This window comes from Salminus brasiliensis, chromosome 6 (assembly GCF_030463535.1).
Source record: "Salminus brasiliensis chromosome 6, fSalBra1.hap2, whole genome shotgun sequence".
Lineage (NCBI taxonomy): Eukaryota > Metazoa > Chordata > Actinopteri > Characiformes > Bryconidae > Salminus > Salminus brasiliensis.
This window is the reverse complement of record NC_132883.1, coordinates 34,476,964-34,504,919: the sequence shown is the minus strand read 5'-3', so window position 1 is coordinate 34,504,919 and position 27,956 is coordinate 34,476,964. Positions and strand designations below refer to the sequence as shown.

The window sequence follows — 27,956 nt, the reverse complement described above, 5'->3', positions numbered from 1 at the left end:
TCAAAAAATTACAAAGTCAAAGTTCAGGTCAGTAAGTCAGACTGTGTTTCTTGTGCTGAATTGAACCCCAGTTTTGCCTGGGTATCCTTATTGACCTTCATTGTCCATCCTCACTACCTGCATGACCACTTCAACCACCGTGGGCTTTCTGCATGCTTGTTTGGTTCTGTGTGGTTTTACATGTCACATCATTTTAAACTGTGTAACCATGTGTAACCATGTGTAAACGTGTAAACATGTGCTCAGGTTGTTCATGATCATTTTTAAACTCTAAGTCATTACCATATGCTTATTTCAAATGTATGTGTACGTAATACACAATTATTTACTTATTTACATTATTCAGTTTCATTGAAGACATTATTTAACAATGCCATTAAGGGGAATTCCACCATATTTCTTGATAATCAGTAAAATATAAAGAAAGTCATTTAGAGTGGGTTGATGTGAAATGCAGCACATTTTAGAGAAACTCACCATGTAGGATATATTTACAGTGTTAGAAATCTGACAGCTGTCTGAACCTGATTGCCTGAATGGCTCTAGTAGCTACTTATAGAAATAAATTACATGAAATTATTATAAATATGTTGCCTAAAATGTATTGTGTTCACTGATCCATGGTGTAGAGGTACTTGCATGGCAAAAGAGTACTTTTTTGTTTTCAGATTACCACTATCAACATTATATGACTATGTTTGCAGAAGTGGCATAGCCAAATTTTTTTATATCTTCAAACAAAATTGACAAAGCTAACAAAGCATACAACACATCTAAAGTTATAGGGCTCCAGTAAAACCTCAAACAATAGTAAATCTTTCCAAACATAAACACAAGAAGAACATCATATCAGTCAAACATGGTGGTGGTAGTGTGATGAGGTGGGGCTGATTTGCTGCTACGGGGCCTGAGCAACTTACCTTAACTGATGCAACCATAAGTACTGCTCTCTGCCAGAAATTACTGCATTAGAACGTCTGGTCATCAGTGCAATCATCTGAAACTCAAGTGTGATTGCAGGTAAATTTCTGTCTTAAAAATAAATTAAACTAAGGTTTTGGATTGGCTGGTCCTTCACTGAGAGTTAGACTGCTCTTCAGTTGCAATCCTGTCACCACCATTCCTAAATAAATCGAGTTTCTCTAGGGTACATCCAATCACTGTGAAAACATTTACTTCAACAGATTTAAATTCGGCAGAAACCATAGAATTCTATATTTAAGCTTGGATGCCAAACACTGTTCCTGGGTAACTACTCACTCTGCAGAGTTTAGTTCCAGCCCTAATCTAAAACACCTGATACATTGTTTAAAGAGGTCAGAAACATGTGAACAGTAGAGGTTGGTGTTGGAAATAAACATTTTGCAGAAGGGTAGGGGTACTCCAGGAGTACAGCTGGACAGTCCTTCTTAAAATATCAACATGGACACATACACATGCAACCCTTCCAAACACCCCTAGTACATAAACCTTTGGCACTCATTGCCCTAGCCCATTATGCATTCTGATCAACTGTAAAGGACATATTTCACTGATGCACCTTTTCCATCTGTAGTCGTAGCTGGCGACGCTGGAACAGGTTCTGTCGTCGGAAATGCAGAGCAGCGGTTAAATCCACCACTTTCTATTGGCTGGTTATTCTCCTGGTGTTCCTTAATACACTCACCATATCCTCTGAACACTACAACCAGCCTGACTGGCTCACCAAAGTACAAGGTGAGCACACACAAACGACTTGGCATCGTGCTTTTGTGGACAGATAGTCACTGATATTGTTTAGTTTTGTTTAATGGAAAGTGTAGCCACATTAGAACTTAACAGTTCTCATCTTTCTGCAGATGTGGCCAATAAGGTGCTGTTGGCTATGTTCACCTGTGAGATGCTGATTAAGATGTACAGTCTGGGGCTGCAGGCATATTTTGTGTCTCTGTTCAACCGCTTTGACTGTTTCGTGGTGTGTGGTGGGATCGTTGAGACCATCCTGGTGGAGCTGGAGATCATGTCACCTCTTGGCATCTCTGTCTTTCGCTGCGTTCGTCTGCTCAGGATCTTTAAGGTCACCCGGTGAGTAATTGCAGAATAAATGATGGTTGTAAGATATGTACCTTCCACCTTTTCCCGCAGGCCCCCTAGTGGTTATTCCATCAGTGGAATGGATGTTGAGCAGATGGATGTATTTTTTACTTGTTTAAATCTGCGGACAGAATAGTTATGGTCATGCATATTTTTTTTTTTATTGCTGTATAAAGGATGTATGAGGCATTTGTTCTCGTTGGATGCGCTGTTTTTTTCTGACTGAATGTGCAAGTATGTTTAGAACACAGTTCAGATTGGTAACACCTATTGGCGTTGTTTTTTATCTGACTATATAAAACATCAGTTTTATTGGACCCTATACTATACTATATTCATATTTTCTTGTTAAAAATGTATGAATTTTCTTATGAATTTTGTATGAATTTTGTTAAATTGCATTTGTTACTTGTCAAGTCAACACATCAACATCATTGAGGCATTATGTCATGTATAGTGGGTTAAGTGGCATAAATGGCGGCCACTTGTGGGTCTGCAGAAATGAATGAAGTCATCAGCAATAACAGTTAACTCACAATGTGTCACAGAACTGTCTTTCTCTCTTTGAATGACTGTTTCTCTGGCTATCTCTCTAGTCACTGGGCATCTCTGAGTAACTTAGTTGCATCTCTGTTGAACTCCATGAAGTCCATTGCATCCTTGTTGCTGCTGCTCTTCCTCTTCATCATCATCTTCAGCCTTCTCGGCATGCAGCTCTTTGGTGGCAAATTTAACTTTGACGAGACTGTGACTAAGAGGAGCACCTTCGACAACTTCCCTCAAGCCCTGCTCACTGTTTTTCAGGTGTGTGTGTGGCATAAAATATAATGAAATTATATATTTTCGTGCATAGTGGAATAAATATTGTAGATTGTTTAAGAGGTGATATCTTACTGACAGATTATCGGATCCTTTCCTTTATTATTATTTATGTTGTCCGCATGGGGTGTGGTACCATAATGTTTGCAAAAAGTTAGATTTACATCTTAAAATGCCAGGGAACATAGAATAAAAATATAAAAAATTATACTAAATGGCAGTGTTACATTAAACATCTATGTATAAATGAAAAAAAGATTCAAATATAATAAAATACTGCTCAAAAACCAGTTGAGTTTGCTGATCAGACCTATGTGATAAATTGTTTGGGTGTGGCCTAATATTTAAATGATTATCCATGATTGACACACTACTCTTTGCCAGCTATGCCATAGAATGTAATAGTGAAGTAGTACTTTACTTTATGAACAGAATGTTATATGTTGTGTCTCCTTAGATCCTGACCGGTGAAGACTGGAACACAGTAATGTATGATGGGATCATGGCATATGGAGGCCCTTCATCTTCTGGCATGGTGGTGTGCATTTACTTTATCATCCTCTTCATTTGTGGAAACTGTATCCTTCTGCCCGCCCCAGTCACACAGCCTGTACAGACTGTTCAGTTTATGTATTTCAAACTACAGAGAATGCACGGATGTTAGCAGGTACTTTCTGAGTCACATTTTACTGGCTTGCTTTTAAAGAAAAGGTTCATACGAACCGTGGATTATTTGCACAGTTTCAAGCGTCACTTTTCTGCTCACGTTTTCCCAAAATAGTAGGGCCTAAGTTCATCTGTTTATTGACTTTCATTATTTATCTTGGATAAATACATGATGAAGAGCTGCACACCGTGCAGGAACACCTGCAAACAAGGAGCTGTTCTCAAGGGTTTTTTAGCCATGCAAGCGCTTAATCGAAACGTCACGTGATGAAAAGAATGACATAACACGCAATGCTGTGAGTGGACAGCTTACAACCTGCAACAGACCGCACCAGACCACCGATTTCAGGAGGACCAGAGATTGGTGCTCTGTACCTCTCCTGGGCTCAAAAACAGCTTCCATGCTTGACCAAATGTAGCGAACTCTCAGAGCAAGTGGACCTGGGTCCAGAAAAAAACTGTAGTGTGAAAACATCGACAAAAACTGTCTCGTTGATTAGCTGTCGATAAAACATCTGCTCTGAACAGCACAGGGGAACGAAGAAAATATACAGTATATATATTGCATTTCTGCTTTTCATTACCATTGTAGTATAAGTTGTAAGTCGGTTTATTTTTTTAAAGCCCTAGTTTCTTATTGAGTGCTGTTTTAGCCATGTTATTGATGGATTCACAAGCGTAGCCATTGCTTGAAAATTCTACAATCAGGTCACTGGTGCAGAATAATACTTATGGGAGGTAAATTAGGATATGTTTCAGTGTGATGTGGTGTATACATCCCTTAACTCTCTTGATCAGACATCCTGCTGAATGTCTTCTTGGCCATCGCAGTGGACAATCTGGCAGATGCAGAGAGTCTGAATTCAGCACAGAAAGAGGAAGAAGAGCAGAACAAAAGGAGAAAGAGAGCCAGGTAATTGTTTCTTAAACTGCATGTGTTGAATCTGTGTCCTGCTTCTCCTCAGCAAAGTATCAAACTGGCCAAAAAAAGCCATGATGTTGCACATCACAAGCTTGGAAGCAAAACAGCAGACTTATATTGCTTATGGCATGTGTATGTTTAGAATCAAGATGTTTGCAAGCCAAGTTTAATATATTCTGGCTTTTGTCTGCCTCTACTCTAAAATGTCTTTTTTGAGTTTATTTTGAGATCAGTTGCGGTTATAAAGGAGCTGTTGTGCTACACAGTACATTTGCCAATGCCAAATTTAATGCTAACAGTGTTAAATAAAACTGGCACTTATCTGGAATATGTTCAGTCATGCCACTTTGCTTCTTTGCTTGTGCTGTAGGTCCAATGTTAAAGAGCGCTTTAATAACCTGAAGTGTCTGTTTTTGAAAGGAGTGGCAGCACAGACAAAAAGGAGGAGAAGAAAACTGAAGGTCAAGATGAGGAAACTAAGGTAAACATTTTTAAGGTAAACAATTTGCGAATATACACTTTAGAGGTGATCAGTTGTCTAATGCACTTCCACCATGGCCCAGGGGGTCGCGGATTCAAATCACGAGTAATGTAGCTTTGCCTTCACTGCACGAGTCTGAGAGCGCACATTCCATTCTTCGGGTAGGTAGATGGTGCTCTCTCCTGTCATCAGTCTTATAATGATGTTGGCTGGCTGGTGCGGTGTAGCTGGGGACCCGGGTTTCCTCCAAGTGTGGCGGCAGTTTGAAAAGGGCCGGTGACTGGCTTTGCATGTATTGGAGGAGACATGTTTTAAGTCCTTACCCTCCTAGTGTTGGGAGCATTGATGGTGCTAGAGATAGATACAAAGAGGTGGGTTATTTGGTAGTACCAAATTGGGAGAAAAAGGAGACAAATTTACGCAATGCTCTTAGCCCTCTCTGCTCCCTTAGGTGCTGCAGCAACGTATCACTATACTATACACACACTATATCACTGTGTGTTTTCACTAGTGTGTATGGGTGGGTTACAGGCAAAGTTCATCTGTGTCCAACACAAATGAGGTGTGTGTGTGTATGTGAGAAAGTCCACCTTTGCATTTGGCCTACTGCTGTTTACAGATGCATTTATTATGCAGGTTTTATTTATCTCATGCCCACAGATTCCATTAGAGGAGGAGGCTCGGAACGAGGAGAGAAAGGCAGCAGGTCATTCTGCAGGTGCACTGTGTGCTTTTTACTTAAATTCTTCAAAACTACAGTGATTATTACACATACCAGTAATGACACATCCTCTCTGGCTCCTGTGTGTGCATACAGGTGAAGACGATGAGGATGAGCCTGAGGTTCCATCAGGACCTCGTCCTCAGAGGTTGTCAGAACTTACCCTCAAAGAGAAGACTCCACCCATTCCAGAGGGCAGCGCCTTCTTCATCTTTAGCCACACAAATCCGTAAGTCACACAAGCATATGACACTGTAGATACAAACACATAACACAACTTATGGTAGGTTCATACTGCACAAAATGAACAATGTTGTCAAATGCCTCAGGTTGAAGGCAAATATTCATTTGCACTGCGCATGCTTCGACGCTGGATTGGTCACTGGCTTGGCCACTATGTGTGAACTGCTAAAAACATGATCTGAGAGCTCGCTGAGTAATCACCAATGTTTTGTAAGGCTTAAACAAATATCTGGCAGGTTTAATATCTAGACTTGTCGGCTACTCTAAATTCGGTAGTGTGTTATGACGGGAAGTGCAGCGGCTAGCTACAGCCAACAAGAGCTCAGGACACAGGGTGAGAAGAAAGAGGGTGGAGCTTATTCATTTTCTCATCCATATTATTTTCTTTTTCTTCTGTGTGTTTTCATTGGAAATCAGCGAAAAAGAAACTTGTATTGCATCTATTTTGTATTACCTCTATTTTACATGTTTTTGGAGAGCAGACAGACTCATCACAGGTTCCTACTGGTGAAAGATCTTGTAATTAGTGACCCTGTGTCACTGCTCAGTCATATAGTGTGCAAACCACAACCACAAAAAGATTCCAAAATAAGTTGTATAGTGTGAAAAGTACAATGATCTGACAACTCCTGGTAGAATAACCTGGCATTACACAGCTGCACATGCACTGTTCATCCTGTGCTCTTTTTACACAGAATCCGTGTGAGCTGTCATCGTCTGATCAATCACCAGATCTTCACCAACCTCATCCTCGTCTTTATTATGCTGAGCTCTGTTTCACTGGCAGCAGAGGACCCCATTAGGAGCTTCTCTGCACGAAACATTGTAAGATCTACCCTAAGGAAACGTTTTACTGTAGCTATCTATACCTGAACTACATAGACAAGTTATTTTATTAACCAGCAATTGAGATACAGACCCAGTATATAACAGATATACAGCGAGTTTGTTCCATGATAATTCTTGTTAACACCTTGATTTTTTTCTTCAAATATTTGTCATCATAAATGCCAGCCAAACCTCTTTCCTCAGACAACTTTCCTGTGTACAATCTTTCAGTCAGTAAATTTAATGGCTCAGAATTTTTTTTGTATTGTAAGGTGACTGCTAAACTGTCATGTTGCCCTTTTCCAGATTCTTGGTTATTTTGACTATGCCTTCACTGCTATCTTTACAGTAGAGATCCTACTGAAGGTAATTGCTCCTCTCCATGTCTGAGTGTCATGTTCTAGCTGTGTGTTGTTAATGGTATGACCGTCTTGCTTCCACAGGTCCTAGGCTATGCTGATTATGTCTTCACTAGTATATTTACCTTTGAGATCCTATTGAAGGTAACCTTGTTTCTATGGCAACGTTGGCCTTCCTGCATCATCACCCCTTTGTGTCAACTTGTTTTACAGAGCTCGTTGCACTGTTGCTTGTTTGTTAACGTTGCACCTCTTTGTAATGAAAGTAGCATCCAGCGATTTCAGCACGGTCACACTATGCCAGATTCTTTATATATCAAAATAATCATTATATATCAGTGTCTTGGAGATTAATCTTCGCTTCTAAATGTAGTCCAACAAAGTACATATATTTTTTTAATTTTACCTTTTTTTTTTTTTTTACAGATTTGTACTTTTAATGTTAATAAGATAATCTGAACATTCTTCACAATAAGGAGTTTACAGCACTAAAATCACTTTTGTGTGCATCTCTGAACAAGAGGAAACCCACACCAGCAGCAGGATCTTACATGCACATTTATGTATTAAAATGAATATCCACTGTTAAAAATAGTGGTTATATGAAGTAAACGTTTAACTACATTTTAGCTGAATAGCATGGCAGTTGACAGTTCACAGGCTAAAATGATTACTTATCAGATAACTATGAACATCTCTGCAGTAAACAGTACTGTCTATAAATGTGTAGTTATGACCAGTTAATGAAATGACAGGCTCTTTTAGCCAGCATAAAATGTTTCTCCACATTTCCCAAAATTTGGCATCAAATTCATCAACTGAATTAGTTTATTTCTGCAGATACCCTGATAATGCATATATTAATTTCCATGGTTGGTATATATTGATAAATATATATATAGAAACAGAGCATGATGGGCATATTTCTGTGCAGTTTCTGTGCCTTCATTCAAAATATCCTTTATTACATTAATAATGTACGTTATGTAGTGACCTTTTGAACATCTCATGCCTTCAATGTCTTATTTTCCTCAGTCATAAAGAACAGGTCTTATACAACTTCAGCGGTTGCGCACTTCCAAATGTTGATATATTTTTAGCTTAACTGCAGGAAAAGAGGTTGCATATACCTGCATGGCATTCATTTTGTATCCCCATAAACATCTGCCCTCCGTCGGTTCATGCACACAGCATCTGCATGTGTGTTCGCATTTCAGTGTATCCAAGGTGGTAAATGTTCTTCTGGAAGATAAAGCTAGCTAAATTAATAGATAATAGATACTACATTTTAGATGTAAAACCTTGGAATTTGCTATGACCAGTTGAACAGTACAGTGTTTGTGCAGTTTGAATGGACTGATCTGAGTGTGACTGATCAGCTTGCACTAAACCACTAAATGTGTTGTGCCTCTGTATACAAAGCATTTTTGTCTGCTTTTTGTCTGTTCGTAAGTTAAGTTTTTAATTGTTTAATTCCTACATTGGTGATGCTGCCACTGCCACCACTTTTTTCAGATTTAGGCCAGTAAGAAAGTATTAGACTGTTAGAACCCCAAACATTTGTGCTGTTGTAAACTCTGTTATGTCTGGTTATGGTTGTTATGTTTGTTGTGTTTTGTTGTTGGGCTTGTGAATGGGCTTGTGAGTGGTGTTTTGTATGGTGTAGTTTGCAGTGCATCACAGAATATAAACTTTGTTTTGATTAGTTTAACCAAATTGGAAACTTGTAAAATGTGTTCAATGAGTGCTGATTAGTTTATGGTAACACTTCACTTGTTTAGTCCATTGTAGATGCCTTGTAGGTGCTCACCTGACATTAAACTAACATTCAACCGAATGCCTATTAAATGCAACTGAACGGTACGTTGAATATAATATCTGTTGATACATAATATCTGTATAATGTCTGTTGAATGTAATCCTATACCTAATCCTAACCTTAAGGGTTAGGTTTAGGGTAAGGTTAAAGTTAAGTTTAGGGCTAGGATTTAGGTTTGATTTAAGGGTAAGGTTAAAGTTAAGGTTAGGGCTAGGATTTAGGGTTGATTTAAGGGTAAGGTTAAGGTTAAGGTTAGGGTTACATTCAATAGAGATTAGTTTACATTCAACTTAGAGTTAAGTTGAAGAATTTAATACATGTTCTGCTGAATGTCAGGAGAGAATCTACGAGGCATCTTTAATGGACAATCTAAGTAAAATGAAACCTGACAAAGTTTTAAATGTCATAACATTTTGCTTTGGATATTAGTGATGAATGAGAATAATCCAGTATTTTGCAAATGACAAATACAACCCTTTGTTTCTTTAATTTCCAGTCAAATTGGCCATTAAGTACATTGTTGTTTATTTTTCAGAAGACATTTCTGATTAAATAACTCAAAGAAAAATAAATGAAACAAACTGTTTTTCAACTGTTAAAGTTAAAACTGAAGTTAAAAAAATGGGACCCCTTAAAGCAGTGCAAAATGTGATGGACCACCAAAACTGCCTCACTAGATAAACAGCATTTGAAGCACTTACTTTTGAGACAATCAAGCTCCAATCAAGCTCCACTCACACTTCAGATCTGAAAATAAATATCTGTAGATATCTGGAGAACAAATGAAAGCAAGTGTTGCTGAAGGTGTAGGGAATATATACGGCAGTGTTTCAGTGAGTGATATGCAGTAGTATTCTTGACCTGTATGTGGTAGTTATATTGTTAATTGTGTTTTTTGTATAGTACTTTTTGTACCTATTGCTTTTAAAATGTTGTTTCAGATGACAGCTTTTGGGGCATTCCTGCACAAGGGAGCATTCTGCAGAAACTACTTCAACCTGCTGGATCTGCTGGTTGTTGGAGTTTCTTTGGTGTCCTTTGGCATACAGTAGGTTCACACGTCAAATGTCAAATTCAGTAAATCGAATACACTGTAGAGTATTGTGTCAGGTTGATTACAGTACTATAAAAAAAGAGTATGAACATTTTATTAAATCATATTTATTTGAGGCTGAACATTTAGTTGGGAGCAGCGATAAAGGATGGTGTCATTTATCAAGCATTTCAAAGTAAAAAAGGTACTGATATAAGATATAAGCTCTCATCAGCTGTATAATTTGATTCAGTACTATGTAAATAACATGAACTGATCCCAGAACACTGAATCCCAGTTCTTATTCTGACAAGTTTGTTAATGTATGCGGACCGATGGTTAAGTGGTTAATAAGCGGTTCATACATTTTTTACCATCCTCTGTTACATGTTGACAATCGAACATCAGAGGATATTTTGAGGTGGTTGGTACTCAGGCGATACTCAAAATTAAAATATTTATTGTTATATAAGTACAGAAAAAGGGATCTGGTTAAACTTACTCACTGACTCAGGCAAAAACATCCAGCAAGAACAAAGCTTCATCTATTATTTATATAGCAATACAAACATGGTAGCTATGTGCAGATATGAACTATGTGCAGTGTCAGCATTAACTTGCTATCAAACTCATCTGGCATCTGGTTTAAACCAGATTGGAAAAAAATAACCAGTGGAATGGTTACTAGGGGATTTGCAGAAGGAGGCTATAGCTCACAAATGCTTTCCACTTAAAAAAAAATTGTATTAATAGGGGATAGGGGATTCAAGAAACTATATTAGTATATCAATGAAATATTACATTTCTTTCCTGGGAATATAAAATATCACATTTTCACATGCTTTGCACAACTGTTTCCAATGTGTATTGTGTGCTCTGTCCACAGGTCCTCAGCCATCTCTGTGGTGAAGATTCTCAGAGTGCTGCGTGTGCTTCGACCATTAAGAGCTATCAACAGGGCCAAGGGACTGAAAGTAAGACTGTGTTGGGATCAGTATGTGAAGACAAAGGAAATGGAAAGAATGGAATTAAAAGATGGCTTAGAAGTTTGGAGATGTGTATTTTATGTAAAGCCAGTGAATGACAAAAAAAACTTTTTACTAAATCTGTTCATTCAAAAGCTGAGACAACCAATCTTCTGTTTCTGTAATAGTCTTAATTTCTGAGCTTCAGTGCGTTTTAATGTGCATTTTCTCTCTCTGCAGCATGTCGTGCAGTGTGTGTTTGTGGCCATCAGAACCATTGGCAACATCATGATCGTCACTACTCTCTTGCAGTTCATGTTTGCCTGTATTGGGGTGCAGCTTTTTAAGGTACCAGAAAGAACACAAGAAAAAAGGAGTAGTCACATCTGCCTCTGTTTTTAACATGAAAAAAAAATGTAATGTATCTGTTGTGCCTAGGGGAAGTTCTACCGTTGCACAGATGAAGCTAAATCTAGTCCAGAAGAATGCAAGTGAGTATTAAAAGTGAGTGACCCTAAACAAAGACTGTGTGTTCACGTGTCTGTGTGCTCACCCTCTCTTTTTGTTTCTCCTTAGGGGAACATACATTTTGTATAACATTGGTGATAACGCATTGCCACAAGTGCGGGAGAGGATCTGGTTCAACAGTGACTTCAACTTTGACAATGTCCTGATGGCTATGATGGCCCTCTTCACTGTGTCAACATTTGAGGGGTGGCCAGCGTAAGAACACCTACATTCTGCAACACAAGCACAAATTTAGGAAGTTACAGAATGCCAGTGTGCTACGATAATTAATTTACTGTATTATATGTATTAGATTTTTAAGTGATGCATTTTTAAAATTATGTAAAAGAATATTTAAAACACATTTGTAGAGTCAAGCCTAGTTGAGTTCTTGGCCAGCAGGTGTTGTTGCTGCTGCTCTGAGAGACAGAGTTGTCTTTTTGTACTGAAACATACTAAATACTAAATACTACCAAAAATCCAAATACCGCTATAGTTAATTTTGTGTGATTTATTTTATTCCCTTATTCATGTATCTTTGTTTCTTCTAGCCTTTTGTACAAGGCTATAGACTCAAACCGAGAGAACATGGGTCCCATCTACAACTACCGTGTGGAGATCTCCATCTTCTTCATCATCTACATCATTATCATTGCCTTTTTCATGATGAACATCTTTGTGGGTTTCGTCATTGTCACCTTCCAGGAACAGGGAGAGAAGGAGTATAAGAACTGCGAGCTGGACAAAAACCAGGTCAGAAAGGTTTTCATTGTGTGATACAGACAGTGATAAAGTCTGTTTCTTTAAGGCTTGTATGTGTTTAGTTGTCTTTTTTGCAACCACATAGGTAGGTTTGGCATTTTACATTTCTGGCATGCTCATTTTTAGTAAAACAAAAGAAATGTTTAACAATTCCTGCTGGAAATCAGTGACAGGAAGTGAAAGCTTTATTTTAAAGGTAAATTCCTTTTTTTAAATTCTGCAATTTTTTTACAATTTACAGAAGCACAGTTGAGTTCTTGTCCAGCAGGTGTTGCTGCTGTACTCTGCCACTATTGTGAAGTGTATCAATACTTTCTTACAACCTTAATTCCCAGACACTGTTCTTTACTGTTTGTTTCAAAGCCAATTTAACCTGTTAGATTAAGTATGAAACCTTTAAATCATTGAGGCTGCTCTCTCTCTTTCTCTCTCTATTTTTTTATATTTTTCTCACTCAACAGCGTCAGTGTGTGGAGTATGCTTTAAAAGCACGTCCATTGCGGAGATACATTCCAAAGAATCGCTATCAGTATAAGTTCTGGTATGTGGTAAATTCCACTGGCTTTGAATATGTGATGTTCGTCCTCATTATCCTCAACACACTCTGCCTGGCCATACAGGTGAGGATTAACTGTAATTGCCTCAAATTAAAATAAAATTAATGAAATTAAATAATGTCATTAAGATTTTTGAGAGAGAGATTGGGAGTCAAGTAATATGCATTGTGTATTAAAGTAATATGAAAACTGTCATAAAAATGGCAAATGAGGCGATTTAGAAATGAAGGAAAGTTACAATGTTAATCTGCATCACCGTTTCTCTCATTCTTCCGTTCCATGCAGCATCATGGCCAGTCTCATCTCTTTAATTATGCCATGGACATTCTTAACATGGTGTTCACAGGAGTCTTCACTGTAGAAATGATCCTCAAACTTGTCGCCTTCAAACCCAGGGTAAATGGCCTGCATTCCCATTTACAATCATTTCCCAGTAATTACATGTACTTCATGGGGATTGTTTGCGTGTTTTGAGATTTTTTGTATTTGGGGGCTCTTTGTCTGAGATCCTGGCAGATTGTAGGATTTCCTCTCTTTTTCAATTCCAAAGGTTTCCCCAGTATTATTCCAAGGAATATTATTTTTAACCCATCCCCTTCCCTTCCCTCTTTATCCTCCTGGCTCCCTACTCATGTCCTCTCACCTCCTTTCTGGCTGGTTGCTAACCTTCTTTGCGTAGGGTTATTTTGGCGATGCCTGGAATGTGTTTGATGCCCTGGTCGTCATTGGCAGCGTAGTAGACATCATTCTGAGTCAGGTAGATGTGAGTACAGCCTTTCCCTCCCTTGTTCCAGTCATCCTCTTATCCTTCGCTTCTTTCCCTTCTCCCTTTATCACTCTGGGCTTGTCTCTGTAGGCAAAATGTCTGTACCATATATCCTCTCTGCAAATTTTGTGTATACAGAGTTTGACTTCCAGAGCAGACACCATAGATCCAGACCACATGCTAGTATCTGTTATGGAGTCTGATCTGTTATATATGTATCTGTATCTATGATTGTCATGTTCTGCTAAAGGGGCCACTGTGCTTGCAAAGGTCTTAAACTTACACTCACACCCACTTACAGCGGGTATGGCAGCTGCATTCAGTTTCAGACACAGCCATCCAGATAAACTCTAGTGTCATTTAGTGTGTCTTTTAGAAGATCTAGCAGAATGTCCTATGAAAACACAAGATTTTAGATCAAACAAACATCGTAGACAAGACAGCAGCAAGACACAGGGTAAGTCCCAAATTGCATAACTTCTCCTAAATCAGTATGAAAACAATAATGCAGCAAAGTATAGTGTAATAGGGCTGCAACAAATTACTATTTTGATATAGTTGAATAATCTAGAGTAGTATTGAAGCAAATAATTGATTATTCAGATTATAAATAATTTAATACTTACAAAATAACTGTGGCTATCAGCTTTTACATTTATAGGCAGACCATACAGAAAAATACCTTGTTCAACACTTCACTGATCATAAAAAAGATCCATCCAATATCAAAACTCCAATGTCTTTTTCCTGACCAAGGATGTACAAAGTAGCAGCAATAAAATATAAAACAAATCTAAATCAGTTTTCCTATAATCAGTTTACCCATAATTTTTCAGATCAGCAAAAAGACGAAAGGGAGACAAATGTGAGACACAAATTTTAGCTTTCATTTTGTGTTCCTGCTTTGTTTGTATTAGTGACTTTTATTTATTTATTTACACAATAAAGCACATATTTTATTTCAAGTTGTGTACCTCTAGGTTGAATTTTCAAATAAATGAAAAAATAATGATAAGATATTAACATAAGGCACATTTTCAGCCACTCCATAAGTTTGCTGTATGGAAAGAAAATATCAAATTGTGCATATTATGAATTGTTACATCCCTATTCATTAGAAATTCTGATAGATCTGAAGCTGTGTTAGGCACTCTCCTGCAGACAAAGTTCAGGCTTTAAGATGATGTATTGATTTTAGTTGTACTTTTATCCATTTTATAGATATGAGTGTGTCATACAGTGTCAGAAAGCAAATTAAAAAAATTATTTGTGATTGCTCCATTACAAACTTCAGACACCAAACATAAAATGGAGTTTGCCCCCCAAACTTTTGCTTTTAATTATGCAGGGAAACAAAATCACTTTTCTTAATGAATGTATTAGGATCTGCATTACCGCTTCTGGATATTAAAACAACTTAAAGCTGACATTTTGCAAACGTAGTGTGCCCTCTTCTATTTCCATGGCTGCAGCATCATAACTTTGACTTTTTTCTGTGTCTTTCTTTCCTTCCATTCTTTCTGCCTCTCTTTCACTCTCTTTCTTCTTTCTTCTCGCACATCTTGTGTGGTGGATGTGAGCAGCACTATTTTGCCGATGCATGGAACACGTTTGATGCCTTAATTGTTGTTGGTAGCGTCGTTGACATTGCAATTACAGAAATCAATGTAAGTAGTGCTTACATGGCTGCATGTGGCTGCCCCCCCCCCCCCCCCAGTGAAGGGTCTTGCAGTGCATCCCTGTTAAGAGACACCAACATTTTCTTAGTCAGTTCATAGAGCAGCAAGATTATTTAGAATAGTTAAACAGACAGGTATATAGCTCCATTAAAAACTACCTTGAAAGCTGTCTCCTAACAGGGTCTCCTAATTAATTGCAAGGTCCTCCACCCCCACACATGTAATGTGGCAGTGTTTTTCCTGCTTTGCACTGTGATTTTTTGTGAATATTTGCTACTGTTTGTTCTGTGGCATCACAAATGTATGCACACACATACACCATTCTAACAATGTACATCATGTAAATCATGAAAATTGTTTTACTATGTGTATTACTGTGTAGCTGCCAGTGAAAATGCTGTTGAAAATGAATACAAATACAGTACTAGAATTCTGTTCGCCACATGATATATTGCATCTTACGAGCATATTTAACATATTCACTTACTGAAATTGTTGTTTTGTGGTTTATAAAAAAAAGTATAGCTTTTTAAACATTTCTCTTGTGACAATGGATTTTTCTGTTTCTCATTTGTAATTTGCTGAAATGTAAATGTTGGATTTGAGAAAGGCTGAGGGCAGAGCGTGGGTAGGTAAAAGCATGCTAGAAATGCTCTTATGCTAAATGTTAATGCTCTTCTTTAAAACAGTTTTACTGTATATCCAGTCACCTCCAGAAGTATTTGAAAGACAAGGCTAATTCTATTATTTTTGTGCTACAATAAAGACATTTGGGAGATCAAATTTCACTATGAATATAGTGAAATGTATTTAGTAAGAAAGTAAGTACGTTTTTCTCCATGTTGGATCCATGTTGCAGCCTGGACAGGGCAAAGCCATGTGATTATGCATGCAGAAATATATTTAATATATATAATATACAAATATATAAAAATATATTTTAATATATTTAATATATAATATATTTAGGAGTACGGTACATAACTTGATATGGGTGTATGGATTTGTCTATTTTCAAGAGTACAATGACTGTACTTTTTCATAATCTTTAATTTCATTAAAAGCTTTAATTTCATCATGTATAAAGTGGAGCATGATAGGGTTTGCTCCATTTTGCAGTGTGCATAAAACAGCTGCATAATGGAATGTTTTTTTTATCTTTTTATTGAAGTAATAAAAGGACTGTTGTTCATTCACAATGTTTTTGGCTATCCTAAGTGTTGGCAGTATGGGCAAAAATACATATAATATATACAACTGACTTTTAAAATTGACCAATAAATTGACTTTGCTTTTTAAATAAAAACACAGTAAGCTTACCTATAGGTTAACAGTGAGTTACTTTGCCACTTACTTTTGCTACGTGTTTAAAGTGCAGTTTTTATCTAATAAAGCCTTTTGTTGCTCAATATTATTATTGTTGTAGCATTATTGTGCTCCGTAATTGTGAGTTTTCTGACAGTAACAAGCGCGTTTACTTTAAATTAGGTGAAAGAGAAAACATCACGGGGTCCTTTGAGTATGTATGTGTGCTTACACAGTGCTAAGCATTTGTGCTGTTTGTGATGTATCTACATAGTGCTAAATTTTATAATGGTAATAAAGGTATGTAAGACATGCAGTCATGCAAACCTGCAAAGGTATAAGAAAAAGCAAAATAAGGTTTTGAATCTCTAATCTATTATCTTACATATTCAGTTTGATCTCAAACCCAAATGTCTTAAGTATATAGCGAAAAACAAAAGAATTAGCCTTGCAGCGCCAGTATTTAAGGAGGAGATTGTACAATCATATGCTAAATGTTTGGACACCCCTGTTCAAATGACACTTTGTTAATGTTTTAAGTGACAATAACATAACTTATTCATAACCATTGTACCTGGAAAATGTTCATTTTAATGTTATATTACACTAATAAACAGTAATTCTGCATTAAAATGTGACGAAATGTGTTCTTTGGAGAAAATCTATTTATTACATTTTTTACATGAAATTTGACCAGTGGTGCCCATATACAAGGGTTGCGTATAGCTGTAAATATGATAATGTATATAAACACTTGCATATGCATATGACCCGCTATGTCATTTGTGACACATATCACAGTATTTTAATTTGATAGCATGCATGTGGAATTTAACAGTAAACTCTGTATGACAGATGACAGTGTGCACATTGTTTTCACAGTACAGTACGATGCCTTTGTGTATTTAATCTTCTGTTCTGTTAAATATCATGATAAAAGGTGTGTTGTAGGGAAGTTTTAACATTAGCCCTTTGATTTTTAAGCAGACCGAAGCTCCCATAATTGTGGCAGTGGAGCCAGGGGTAAGAAGCCCCTTACCTCCATTGTCGATGGATGTTATTTGTTAAGGAAATACTTCACTCAGTAAAGCTAACATGACTAAGAATGGATGAAAGCTAACGGTGGTCACTTCACATGAGTGCTCATCAGCTTTCATACTTTTTTGGCATTGTTCGTTTTGGTTGAAGTGTTCTATGTTTTGTGCTCTGTTACACGTTTTGTTTTGTTTTGTTTTGTTTTTTTTGTTTTGTTATTTTTTGTTTTTGGATAAAATTATGTGTTGGTGTTTTGGCTTTTTTGGACTGCACTTTGTGAAGATGAAGAAAATCGTCCTGTTGCCTGAGAGATCAGAAGTGTTGAGTGCATGCGTCTCACAATAAAGTGACCCACTGTCATGGACAGCGACAGCTGGCGCATGAAGTGCACCATGGGGAATGTTCACAAGTCCATGTTTACAGCATATGATTGTAAATGTGATCATTTATGCAGACATAGAGGACATTCTCTGCATGTATCCCTGCCTGAAGTGCTTCAAGCACACAAAGACATACTTACAGACCAACAAAAAAGAACAATTCACAAAATGCTACGTGTAACTTTGAAATACTCCCCTAATAGTAGTTTGGGGATGGGACTGGAAGGCTTTGGAGTATAGTTTCATATTTTTCCTTCAGTAAAATCAGTTTTTCTTTAACGTACAAATTTTCCATGTTGGGGCTTTTACTACTTTCATCTACTTTGTTCTGGCTTTTAGAATACAGAGGATAGCGCTCGAATTTCCATCACGTTTTTTCGTCTGTTTCGAGTCATGCGCTTGGTCAAACTGCTGAGCAGAGGGGAAGGCATTCGGACACTTCTCTGGACTTTCATCAAGTCATTTCAGGTGTGTCCCTCAACAGTGTCCTCGAAAATGGCTGTAATTATAGGGAGGCACAATGCTACCCAAATCATTGGTAATATAGTGTCTTTAAAAAATCAGCATGGAACAGATGTTTAGATTTGACTTGGTCACATTTTTATTATATTCTGGAAGAGCATAATGTGTAGCAGATGCTGAGCTGCTGCATCAAAATATCATATTTATGTTCATTTTAATGCATTTGTTGAGTTATGTATTATATTTCTTTGTAATTCTGATTCAGTTTTACATTTTTTGATGTCTGTAAATCAGCATCAGCAGATACATGAATAATATAGTAGATTATCACATAGTGATTAATAATATAGTATATTCTCATATAGTGACTTAATTCCTTATTTTTATTTACTTCTTTCTCTCTTTCACAGGCTCTGCCATATGTTGCTTTGCTGATAGCCATGCTCTTCTTCATCTACGCTGTCATTGGGATGCAGGTTAAAATATGTTTCATAATGTGAAAGTGGTGAAAGTGACGGCATGGTCTCATACTGTAAAGCCACTTTTTTTCCTAACAATTCTCTGAATTGGTAGAAGAATGTAATTTGCATTCAAGTTTGTCTGCGGTTTAGGTCTTTGGGAAGATTGCAATGGTGGATGGCACCAGCATTAATCGCAACAACAACTTCCAGACATTTCCACAAGCTGTACTCCTGCTGTTTAGGTATGTGCTGTGTTGCTAGAAAATGTGAAAATGTGAACCATTTCAAATATTCTTGTTCCGTGTTTGCTTGATGGCAGACTCATGAACATTGACATTACTCAATGTAAGAGAGGCCCATAGGTCTGTAGATGTTACCCTGAGGTTCTTTGTGACTAATATTCCACTACCTTGTAGTGATATATGCTGGATGACCACTATTTGGGATAGTAACAGTGGCGCTGAATATCTTCCATTTGTATATCATCTGCCTCACAGTGGATTTGACAGAGACCACATTTTTGCAACCATTTCCAGCCTAAACATTTCCACAGCACTGTATGTTCATGTTCATGTAACCTTTTTCTCGCTCTCAGGTGTGCGACAGGAGAGGCTTGGCAGGAGATCATGCTAGCATGTTTGCCTGGTAAACTATGTGATTCAGAGTCTGACTACAACCCAGGCGAGGAGAGAACCTGTGGAAGTGGTTTTGCAATCATCTATTTCATCAGCTTCTACATGCTTTGTGCTTTTCTGGTATTTGCAAAACGTTATCCTTATACTTTTGCTTCACAAACATGTGATTTTGTAGTCATTCTGGCATGTGATTTTGAGCTTGGTTTGTGTTTGACACTTTTTCCCAGATCATCAATCTGTTTGTGGCTGTCATCATGGATAATTTTGACTATCTGACCCGTGATTGGTCAATCCTGGGACCCCATCATTTGGATGAATTCAAAAGGATTTGGTCTGAATATGACCCAGAGGCAAAGTAAGCTTTTCAGCTCTCAGTATTTCCTGTGTGTGGAAGGAGTATGTGTTGTGTTGTTGTTATTGTTGTTACAGCATTTGTATGTCTTTCTTAGAGGCAGGATTAAACACTTGGATGTGGTGACTTTACTGCGTAGGATTCAGCCACCACTGGGCTTTGGCAAACTGTGTCCCCACAGGGTGGCATGTAAGGTGTGTACCAACATATGATATCACACACACACACACATATACTAAAATCACAAATGAACTGAATGCAAATTATGTTTAATACTGAAGATGCATATCAGCACAAATAGGCAAATAAACTGCAGAACATTGTTAAATCCTTACACCAAAATGTGAATATAGATATATAATATGACAGTGGTTACCAACCTAGGTTCAGGAGGACCCTTTGCCCATTTTAGGGATTACCCTGTTCCCAACACACCTGATGCAGCTAATCATCTAATTACAAACAAATCATACTTTTACACCAACCTGAGAACCCTACACAGGGTATAATACTCAAATAATAGCTGCATGGAGGCACGAGCCTCAAACAACAGAATAACACTTGACTTCTGATTTGGTCTTTTTTTAGAGGCTGGTGGCAATGAATATGCCTCTAAACAGTGATGGTACAGTCATGTTTAATGCCACACTTTTTGCTTTGGTCAGAACTGCACTGAAGATCAAGACCGAAGGTGAGGAATTTATAATGGCTGGAAAATCCTTCTACTAGGACCACATGATATGGACAGAATATCATACCTTGATGTTACAAAGTTACTGGCCTGCACAGGGCCACCAACTAAGGGGATTAGTTGCAGTCAGAAGTAGTCACAGTCAGAGAGAGGCAGCAGAACAAACAACACAGGGATTAAAAGTAGTTGCAGTCAAGGAAAGGCAGCAGAAGAAACAACACAGGGGTAAGAAGTAGTTGCAGTCAGGGAGAGGCAGAAAATAAACAACACAGGGGTTAGAATTGATCACAGTCAGAGAGAGGCAGTAGAACAAATGACAGGGACTAGTACCAGTTGCAGTCAAAGACAGGCAGCATAACAAATGACACAGGGATTGAAGTGGTCGCAGTCAGGGAGAGGCAGCATAATAAAGGACACAGGGATTAGAAATAGTTGCAGTCCGGGAGAGGCAGATTAGAACCAGTTGCAGTCAGTCAAAATTGTTCTGGTTTAATATCTCCATGAAATATAAGATTATGTGTCTATATATTATTTATGTGTGTATACATTTGCATATATATTTATATGTATTTTTATTTATGTTTTTTTTTTCTTTTAGGAAATCTGGAACAGGCCAATGAAGAACTGAGGGCAGTTATTAAAAAAATCTGGAAGAGAACCAGTTCAAAACTCCTGGATCAAGTGGTACCCCCTGCAGGAGGTTAGAAACCCACACAGAAACAGGGTTACCATTCAAATGTTTTTCATTTTTTTTGCTAACTAATTTTGTGTTTCTGTCAATTGCTGTTACATGCAAATTCAATAAGATGACATTAGGAATACAGTTAACCGTGTAGGGATTTAAATTGTTAGTAGCTCTCAGAGAAGCAGTTTATAATGCTAAACGGAGTGATGTAGTGTGAGAGCTGGTTGCTGGCTGCATCCCAAACCTCTTGCTACAACTGCAAAACAAAAACCGCATGTAAAAAATATTCTCGGTTTTAGAAGTACATTTGTTTGTTTAGCATATACAGTGTATGTGTTTGTGGTTTGGAATGCAGCCACCTTGCATTTGCTGACTGAAACCCTGAAAGGCCGCAGTGCCACACATGTGGCTGTCATTCTCACATTACAGGTTTTTGCATTATTGCTTTATCAGTTATACTTTTGTACCTCATTCAGGTAATAAAAACTTTATAATGCTTTACTGACTATTTGTAAGGCTATATGACACCCTGCATCAGCTTCTCACTGATATACCTACCTAAATGTTCATACTTGCATACTTGCTTTTAGTTGTCGGAATACACTTTGTGGCTGACACTACATCAAAATTGACAAAGCAACGTTTATAACAACAGACACTTGGTAAAATAAAACCTCATTTTTAAAAGTTTTATGTAGGTGTCATGTAGCCCTACAAATAATGCCCTACAATAGTGTTAACTGCTATTGCTGAAATGTTGATATTCTTGGCTTTCAGATTATATTATGCTAAACATGTGGATGACAAATTCTGTAAAACCTAAAGGGACTGTGAACTCCAGTTCTACACAACAGTTGTGTTAATGTTAAATTTCATTCATGTGAAACCAATGTACACATTTCAGTCATATACATCTAGCTGTCTCAGTGTACTGAGACATTCTTGCACATTTTGTAATGTTCTTGCCTTCTGCTGACCATGTTTCACCTATCCATTGTTAGCAAAGTTATCTTTTTAAAGAACAGAAAGTCAGAGCAATGAAGAAAAGTGAAGAGAATGGGAAGAAAGTGGATTCAAAAAGAATACCAGATATTTGAAATCTGCATTTTTAAGTTAATTTTAATCACACACTACAAAACTTTGTGGACACACCTTTTAATGAATGTAGGCATGTTTACTACAGATCGATCAATGCAAGGGTTTTTAATGGTTGTTTATGGAATTTTTTCTGGAGTGATCTAAATCAAGCAAGACAAGCAAGTGAGACTGTGCAAAAAGGCCTGAAATATTATGCCTTCTCAGAAATGGAGGAGGGAAAACTAATGTTAAATCTAATGGTGCTAAAAGTGCCTTTTTGCTTAAAAGTCTGTCAAGTGCTTTACATGTATCAGTCAAGTTTAGTTTACTTCACTATGCTAGTGCCTGTATTCCTAAAATAGTACACACTGCTATGCTGTGCTGCCTCATGCTTTGTAGATCTAGAAATGGCTGTCATAAACAGTAGATTGCATGTTCAGTGCTTGCATGCTTTGCCACCTATTAATGCTTTTTCTCTTTTTTTTTTTTGAGCTTCTGTCTTTCACAGTGACTCTTTCTCTGACTCTAGCTTGCACTTGCTCCTTGCTCTAATGAGTTACCCGAAGCAGTTCTGTTTTAGGCCAGTGGCATGGAACTAGTTACCTAGTCACCTAACTTCCCCCACCCCCAGCTTTCTTATTTAACCTGTGGTGCTTGCTTAAAGCTGCTTTAGTACCTTCAGAGCATTTTCCTCAATGCACTTTTGTTGTCTATTGAAAAAGCTTTTTAGTGGCTGCTTGCTTGCATGAACTAGCTTTAAAACAGCAGTTGCCATGTGGCGTTAGTTGGCTAAACGTTTAATTAGACGTTTGAATTTTGTAAATTGTGTTATATGTGTGTTTATATGATAACTAAGCAGACATGGTAAACTAAGGGCCAGTACAGTTTGCTGCTCTAGCACATTTAGTAAGCCTGCGGGCTGAAAGTTTTTTTAATACACTTCTGTTACCAATGAATTGCCCCACCAGTTTTTATAGACCCACCTAGTTACTGAATAATACACCTTTGTGTGTAATATGGGGTTTAATGATTTAATCATGTTTGAGCAATACTGAGCGGGAATGTGGTGCTTAAAAAACTGTTGAACTGTTAAACTGTTAAAAGCTTTCCCGCGAACTCATAATCATGAAAGTTCCTGCAAGCTGTCAGCCTTAGGCATACCACTTTATTTACACATGCACAACAGCAGCCTTTTGTGCAACTGGCAGGGACTGCATCTCATCAGGCAAATCAAATTTAAGCTGTAAAATTATTCATATCACACCTGCCATATCTTAGCTAATCATGTAGTTTGCTGATAAGCAGCCATGTCATATGCAAATGGATACATTGTAAGACCTGTCAAGACAAGATATCTCAAGATAGGCTTGCTGATAAACTGTTAATGAAAATAGGTAAGGTAAACGGTAATAAATTGTCTAATGCAGTGTTTCTCACCCCTGGTCCTGGACACACCCTGCCCTGCACATTTGGTTTGTCTGCTTTAACACACCTGCTGCAACTTGTTAATTAACAAGTCTTGCATTTGAATTCGTTGAATCGGGTGTGTTGGGAGAAGCGAAAGCAATAAATGTGTAGGACAGGGTACCTTTAGGTCCAGGGCTGAGAAACACTGGTCTAGTGACATGAGAAGACGGATGGATAGTAGGGAAATGCTGACAATGCTAACAGTATATTATGGAGACACACAGATCAAAATACAGAATTTATCAGTGGCTGCATCTGTTTTTGTAACCATGCTTACTTGCATCCATAGTAGTAGTATAGTAGAGTTTTTAAAATCTCTAATTCCCACTGATGACATTTGCGGTAGCTGCATGACATGTTTGCGCAATGCATACCAAACATAAACTAGTTCACTACGGAATGCTACATACCATGACAAATTATGTGTAAAATGCATTTTTTAGGCTGAAACGTATCCGTTAAGATTGTCTTTGTGGATTCATGAAGTTTACATATTAACTTTGTAACAGAATATTAGAGGACCATCTGTGCCATCTCTATGTAGTGTAATACTCTTACTATTTAGTGTAATATAAGTTAAAGTAATTACAGTGGTGGAATCCTGACTTTTTCAATGACGTGCACTTTAGAATTAGTTATAATTGCACCTGTTGACCCAGAAAGGGGCTGTGTGGTCTGTTCACTCAGATGACGAGGTAACAGTGGGGAAGTTCTATGCCACTTTCCTGATACAGGACTACTTTAGGAAATTCAAGAAACGCAAAGAGCTAGGACTTGTGGGGCGTCACACTGCCAGCCTCAACACCACCATCGCACTACAGGTAAGATAATACTTACACCTACAGACTGGTTTCTGGGTAATTATCTTTCATGTATAATTACCCTGTGATGCTATTTGTCATAACCCTTAGCTTGGTGACAGACGCCTTTATGACAGGATTATTATGTTGCTTTAATGTTGGCAGTTAAAAACAGTGTGGGCATAACAATGTGTGTGTGGTTGTACCGTGAGAAAGCAAAAGCGCATAAGAGTGCCAGAACATGATTAATTTTCTTGTATTGTGGTAGGCTGGTCTTCGTACACTACATGATATTGGCCCTGAGATTCGCAGAGCCATATCATGTGACCTACAAGATGAAGGCCTGGTGGATTTTAACCCTGATGAGGAAGAAGAGATATACAGGGTACAAGAAAAGAATTTCAATTCAATTGAACATTCATTGTTTATATTTCTTTTTGTAAGATTTTTTGAAGATGGTTGGCCTGCATTCAATAAAACAGACACTGTATTTTAAATATAATGTGATGTAGCTTACCTTACTGAAAAATTCACTATGATTTAGTTATGAAAAGTGAATAGTGGGAGTCTATAAAAGTATAGTAAAAAGGTTTATAGTCCTTGACTCACACAGCACTTACACATTTTACATGAAGGCCTTTAGCGTTTTGTTTTAAAGTTGTAAAGTTAAATGAAGTTCCAGTTCATTTGATGGATAAAAGCAAGAGTTGTAAATCTTTGTTTTCCTCTTCTCTTAGAGAAATGGTGGTCTCTTTGGAAACCACCTGAATCATGTAAATGGAGACCACAGAGGACCCACCCACTCCACGAATGTTACCCAGCGGCCACTACAAGTCCCGCCTCTTCCCTTCTACGTCCAAGTGGATCCCCCTCCCCACCCGCTGTACTCTCCAAATCAGGATTCTCATGGTTATTCCCATTCAAACCCTAACTCTTCATACCTCAAATCTCCCAAATCCTCCAACTCCAACCTCAACAATGCCAACGTGCCATGCGGGCCCACCCTATCCAATGGTGGGCAGTGTCCATCTGACAGGCCCAGGAGCCGGGTGTCTTCCCTGGGTTCCTACCTCAACTTCAAAAGTGATGGAGAAACACAACAAAAGTCTCATTTTAAGAGGTCAGTTTTGCTGTGCTGCACCGTGCATTTGAATGGTATATACAGTGTATGGAAGAATGAATGGTCTGTAAATACAGACAGCTGCAAAATGCATTCAACAGACAGAATTTCACAACTGTATTTGAACTTGTATTATTTCATAAGCAGCATCTATAAATATGATCTGCTGTTAAAGTACATCCTGCATTGGGATCTAGCACATTGTTTATGAAAAAAACACATAGCTTTTCCCGTTAATCCAAATTACAGTAGACACCATTGATCTTAACAGGTAAACAACAGTATTCTATTTCAGTTAACATTTTCCCAAAGGTGGCCTGGTGTACAGAGTCTTAAATGAATGGTTTGGTGAAAACTAAACTTAATTTACTTTATTCCACTTACCCCAGATGTAGTCGATAAGCCAAGACCTATGCGGTGTCCAAACATGAGAAGTCAATAGTCACCCAAATATTTCATATTTAGATTCATATTAGATTCATCACATAGGTAATAAATTAAGATCATAAAATAGTAACACTAACTCCTTGGAAAAGGAGTTAAATATACTGTAATATTCTTTAGTGTATATATACAGTAGTGTGAAAATAAAGTACAAGGACAAGTAAATTAAATACTCTCAGTACCGGTCTTTATTAACGTCATTCAGACGGGTTGGTGTATGACTCAGCATTACAGTATGACTCATTGTACTACTAATGCAGAACTACTAAAATGTACAGTGTAGCTGAACACTGGGACAGCCCCTTTAGGAAACAGGCAATGTACTGAATACCTCCCCCTCCTCCAGAATCCATCTCCCCTTTGTGTGCATTCACGTCATACAGGCAGATGGATGCTAGATTATAACTGCATTATCTGGTGTTAATATTTATTAACATATATCTCCAACTTGGAAGTTTAAGGTCAACTTTTGGTTAAACTTGGTTAAAGTTCATCAACAATCACTAATCTCATTTGTGTTGAACAAGTCTTGTGAACATGGCCTTACCAAAGAAGTTGTCATGGCTAATCAACTACATCTGGGGTTTTTAAACCAACCAGTTGTCCCACATATTTAGCAACCTGTGTTCAGATTCCTGGATTAACCTGGAAACCTGGATTACTTAAGACTCATTTTTCTCACTTCGACCCTCACAAAATTATGTTTTAGTAATCAGAAACTTCTGTTGAGTAACTGTGCTTTTCTTACTGTTCTGTTATTTTATCTCTTGTTCCCTGTAATGCATTCATTCATCCATTCATCCACCCATGCATGTGTTGCCCTATTCACCACCCCTCTACCTGATGGGACAGACCACGATACTATGAGACCTACATTAGGTATTTGTATGCTGTTAATAATGCCTCTATTCACTCCATCCATCCATTTGCATGCTCATTGTGACATCTAATTCAAACATTAGGAAGGAATGAATGTTGGGCAGCAGCCAGTTATTATTATGAAAAAGAAGGCATTGTAGCTAGTCAGCTTTCATTTATTTAACTTTCATTGATTTTGATATATGTTAGCATTCTGGGGTAAATATTTTCTTAAGGCCATACTAATCTAAAAGTAGTAAATGGAGAACCTTTCTCTGGTCCTCCTGAAATCGGTGGTCTGGGGTTTGCAAGGTCCTGTGACCTTTACCGTCTGTAAGGGTAAAAACCCTTCTCCTATGAGAATGACTGCAGTGTGCAGGTGTTCCTGCATGGTGAAAAGTCATGCCTCCAGAAAGTGTTTTCTTTGCCTCTCGAGTGTATGTATTCAAGAAAAATAAGGAAAAGCAAAACTGATGAACCTAGTCCTACCATTTTCCAAAGACGCGTGCAGAAAAGTGACATTAGAAATTGTGCAGTCGATTTGTGGTTTGTATGGAATTCTTCTGTGTGAAAGTAAATCAGTGATAATGTAAATCTAAATATATGAATTATATTCCAGGTCAGATGCGACAGCTGGTTGCTATCCCACCATCTGCCGGGAAAACTCCACCCGTGGGGAGCTCAGCGATGATGACAGAGCTTCAGGGGAGTACTACAGTGGAGAGGAGTTTCAGGAGGATGACCTCATGCTTACTGGGGACAGGTATTGCCATCAGCTCGCCTATTTTTGGATAGCAGCTTGTCCAGATGTGGCAAATATATGGCCTTTTAGTAGGACGATTGGTAAGGTTAGCTTTTAGCCCGGCAGGTAGCTTTTTAGCTGTAGCGTTTAGCCTCAAGAGGCTAGTGGGCTAGTTTTTTGTAAATAAAATTAGTTTGGGGGTTTTGGACCATTTTACAGCCCTGTTTTACTTACATGGGTTT

The 27,956-nt window shown here is 37.8% G+C and overlaps 1 protein-coding gene across 15 annotated transcripts in view; it reads left to right on the top strand.

Moving 5' to 3' along the window:
- The window catches only part of cacna1db (calcium channel, voltage-dependent, L type, alpha 1D subunit, b), a 108,339-nt gene that overhangs the window by 69,771 nt on the left and 10,612 nt on the right, over positions 1-27,956 (top strand). For 5 of the 15 annotated variants that reach the window (XR_011979834.1, XM_072682155.1, XM_072682145.1 and 2 more), the window contains 36 exons: positions 1-27; positions 1,556-1,716; positions 1,839-2,064; positions 2,670-2,877; positions 3,350-3,470; positions 4,357-4,471; positions 4,901-4,961; positions 5,598-5,679; positions 5,779-5,911; positions 6,621-6,750; positions 7,060-7,119; positions 7,197-7,256; positions 9,873-9,979; positions 10,851-10,938; positions 11,170-11,277; positions 11,368-11,420; positions 11,506-11,652; positions 11,988-12,189; positions 12,660-12,818; positions 13,041-13,151; positions 13,435-13,518; positions 15,811-15,828; positions 17,490-17,528; positions 18,260-18,388; positions 18,793-18,858; positions 18,994-19,085; positions 19,439-19,598; positions 19,706-19,833; positions 19,928-20,024; positions 20,419-20,521; positions 21,120-21,221; positions 24,438-24,571; positions 24,819-24,935; positions 25,288-25,670; positions 26,967-26,993; positions 27,592-27,735. Coding sequence is in view for 14 of the 15 variants with exons in the window: in XM_072682155.1 (XP_072538256.1) it covers positions 1-27; positions 1,556-1,716; positions 1,839-2,064; positions 2,670-2,877; positions 3,350-3,470; positions 4,357-4,471; positions 4,901-4,961; positions 5,598-5,679; positions 5,779-5,911; positions 6,621-6,750; positions 7,060-7,119; positions 7,197-7,256; positions 9,873-9,979; positions 10,851-10,938; positions 11,170-11,277; positions 11,368-11,420; positions 11,506-11,652; positions 11,988-12,189; positions 12,660-12,818; positions 13,041-13,151; positions 13,435-13,518; positions 15,811-15,828; positions 17,490-17,528; positions 18,260-18,388; positions 18,793-18,858; positions 18,994-19,085; positions 19,439-19,598; positions 19,706-19,833; positions 19,928-20,024; positions 20,419-20,521; positions 21,120-21,221; positions 24,438-24,571; positions 24,819-24,935; positions 25,288-25,670; positions 26,967-26,993; positions 27,592-27,735 (4,182 nt within the window). In the remaining variant the exon portion in view is untranslated. The remainder of the gene's footprint in view (positions 28-1,555; positions 1,717-1,838; positions 2,065-2,669; positions 2,878-3,349; positions 3,471-4,356; positions 4,472-4,900; positions 4,962-5,597; positions 5,680-5,778; positions 5,912-6,620; positions 6,751-7,059; positions 7,120-7,196; positions 7,257-9,872; positions 9,980-10,850; positions 10,939-11,169; positions 11,278-11,367; positions 11,421-11,505; positions 11,653-11,987; positions 12,190-12,659; positions 12,819-13,040; positions 13,152-13,434; positions 13,519-15,810; positions 15,829-17,489; positions 17,529-18,259; positions 18,389-18,792; positions 18,859-18,993; positions 19,086-19,438; positions 19,599-19,705; positions 19,834-19,927; positions 20,025-20,418; positions 20,522-21,119; positions 21,222-24,437; positions 24,572-24,818; positions 24,936-25,287; positions 25,671-26,966; positions 26,994-27,591; positions 27,736-27,956) is intronic. The other 10 variants (XM_072682148.1, XM_072682147.1, XM_072682158.1 and 7 more) reach the window with 10 other exon arrangements.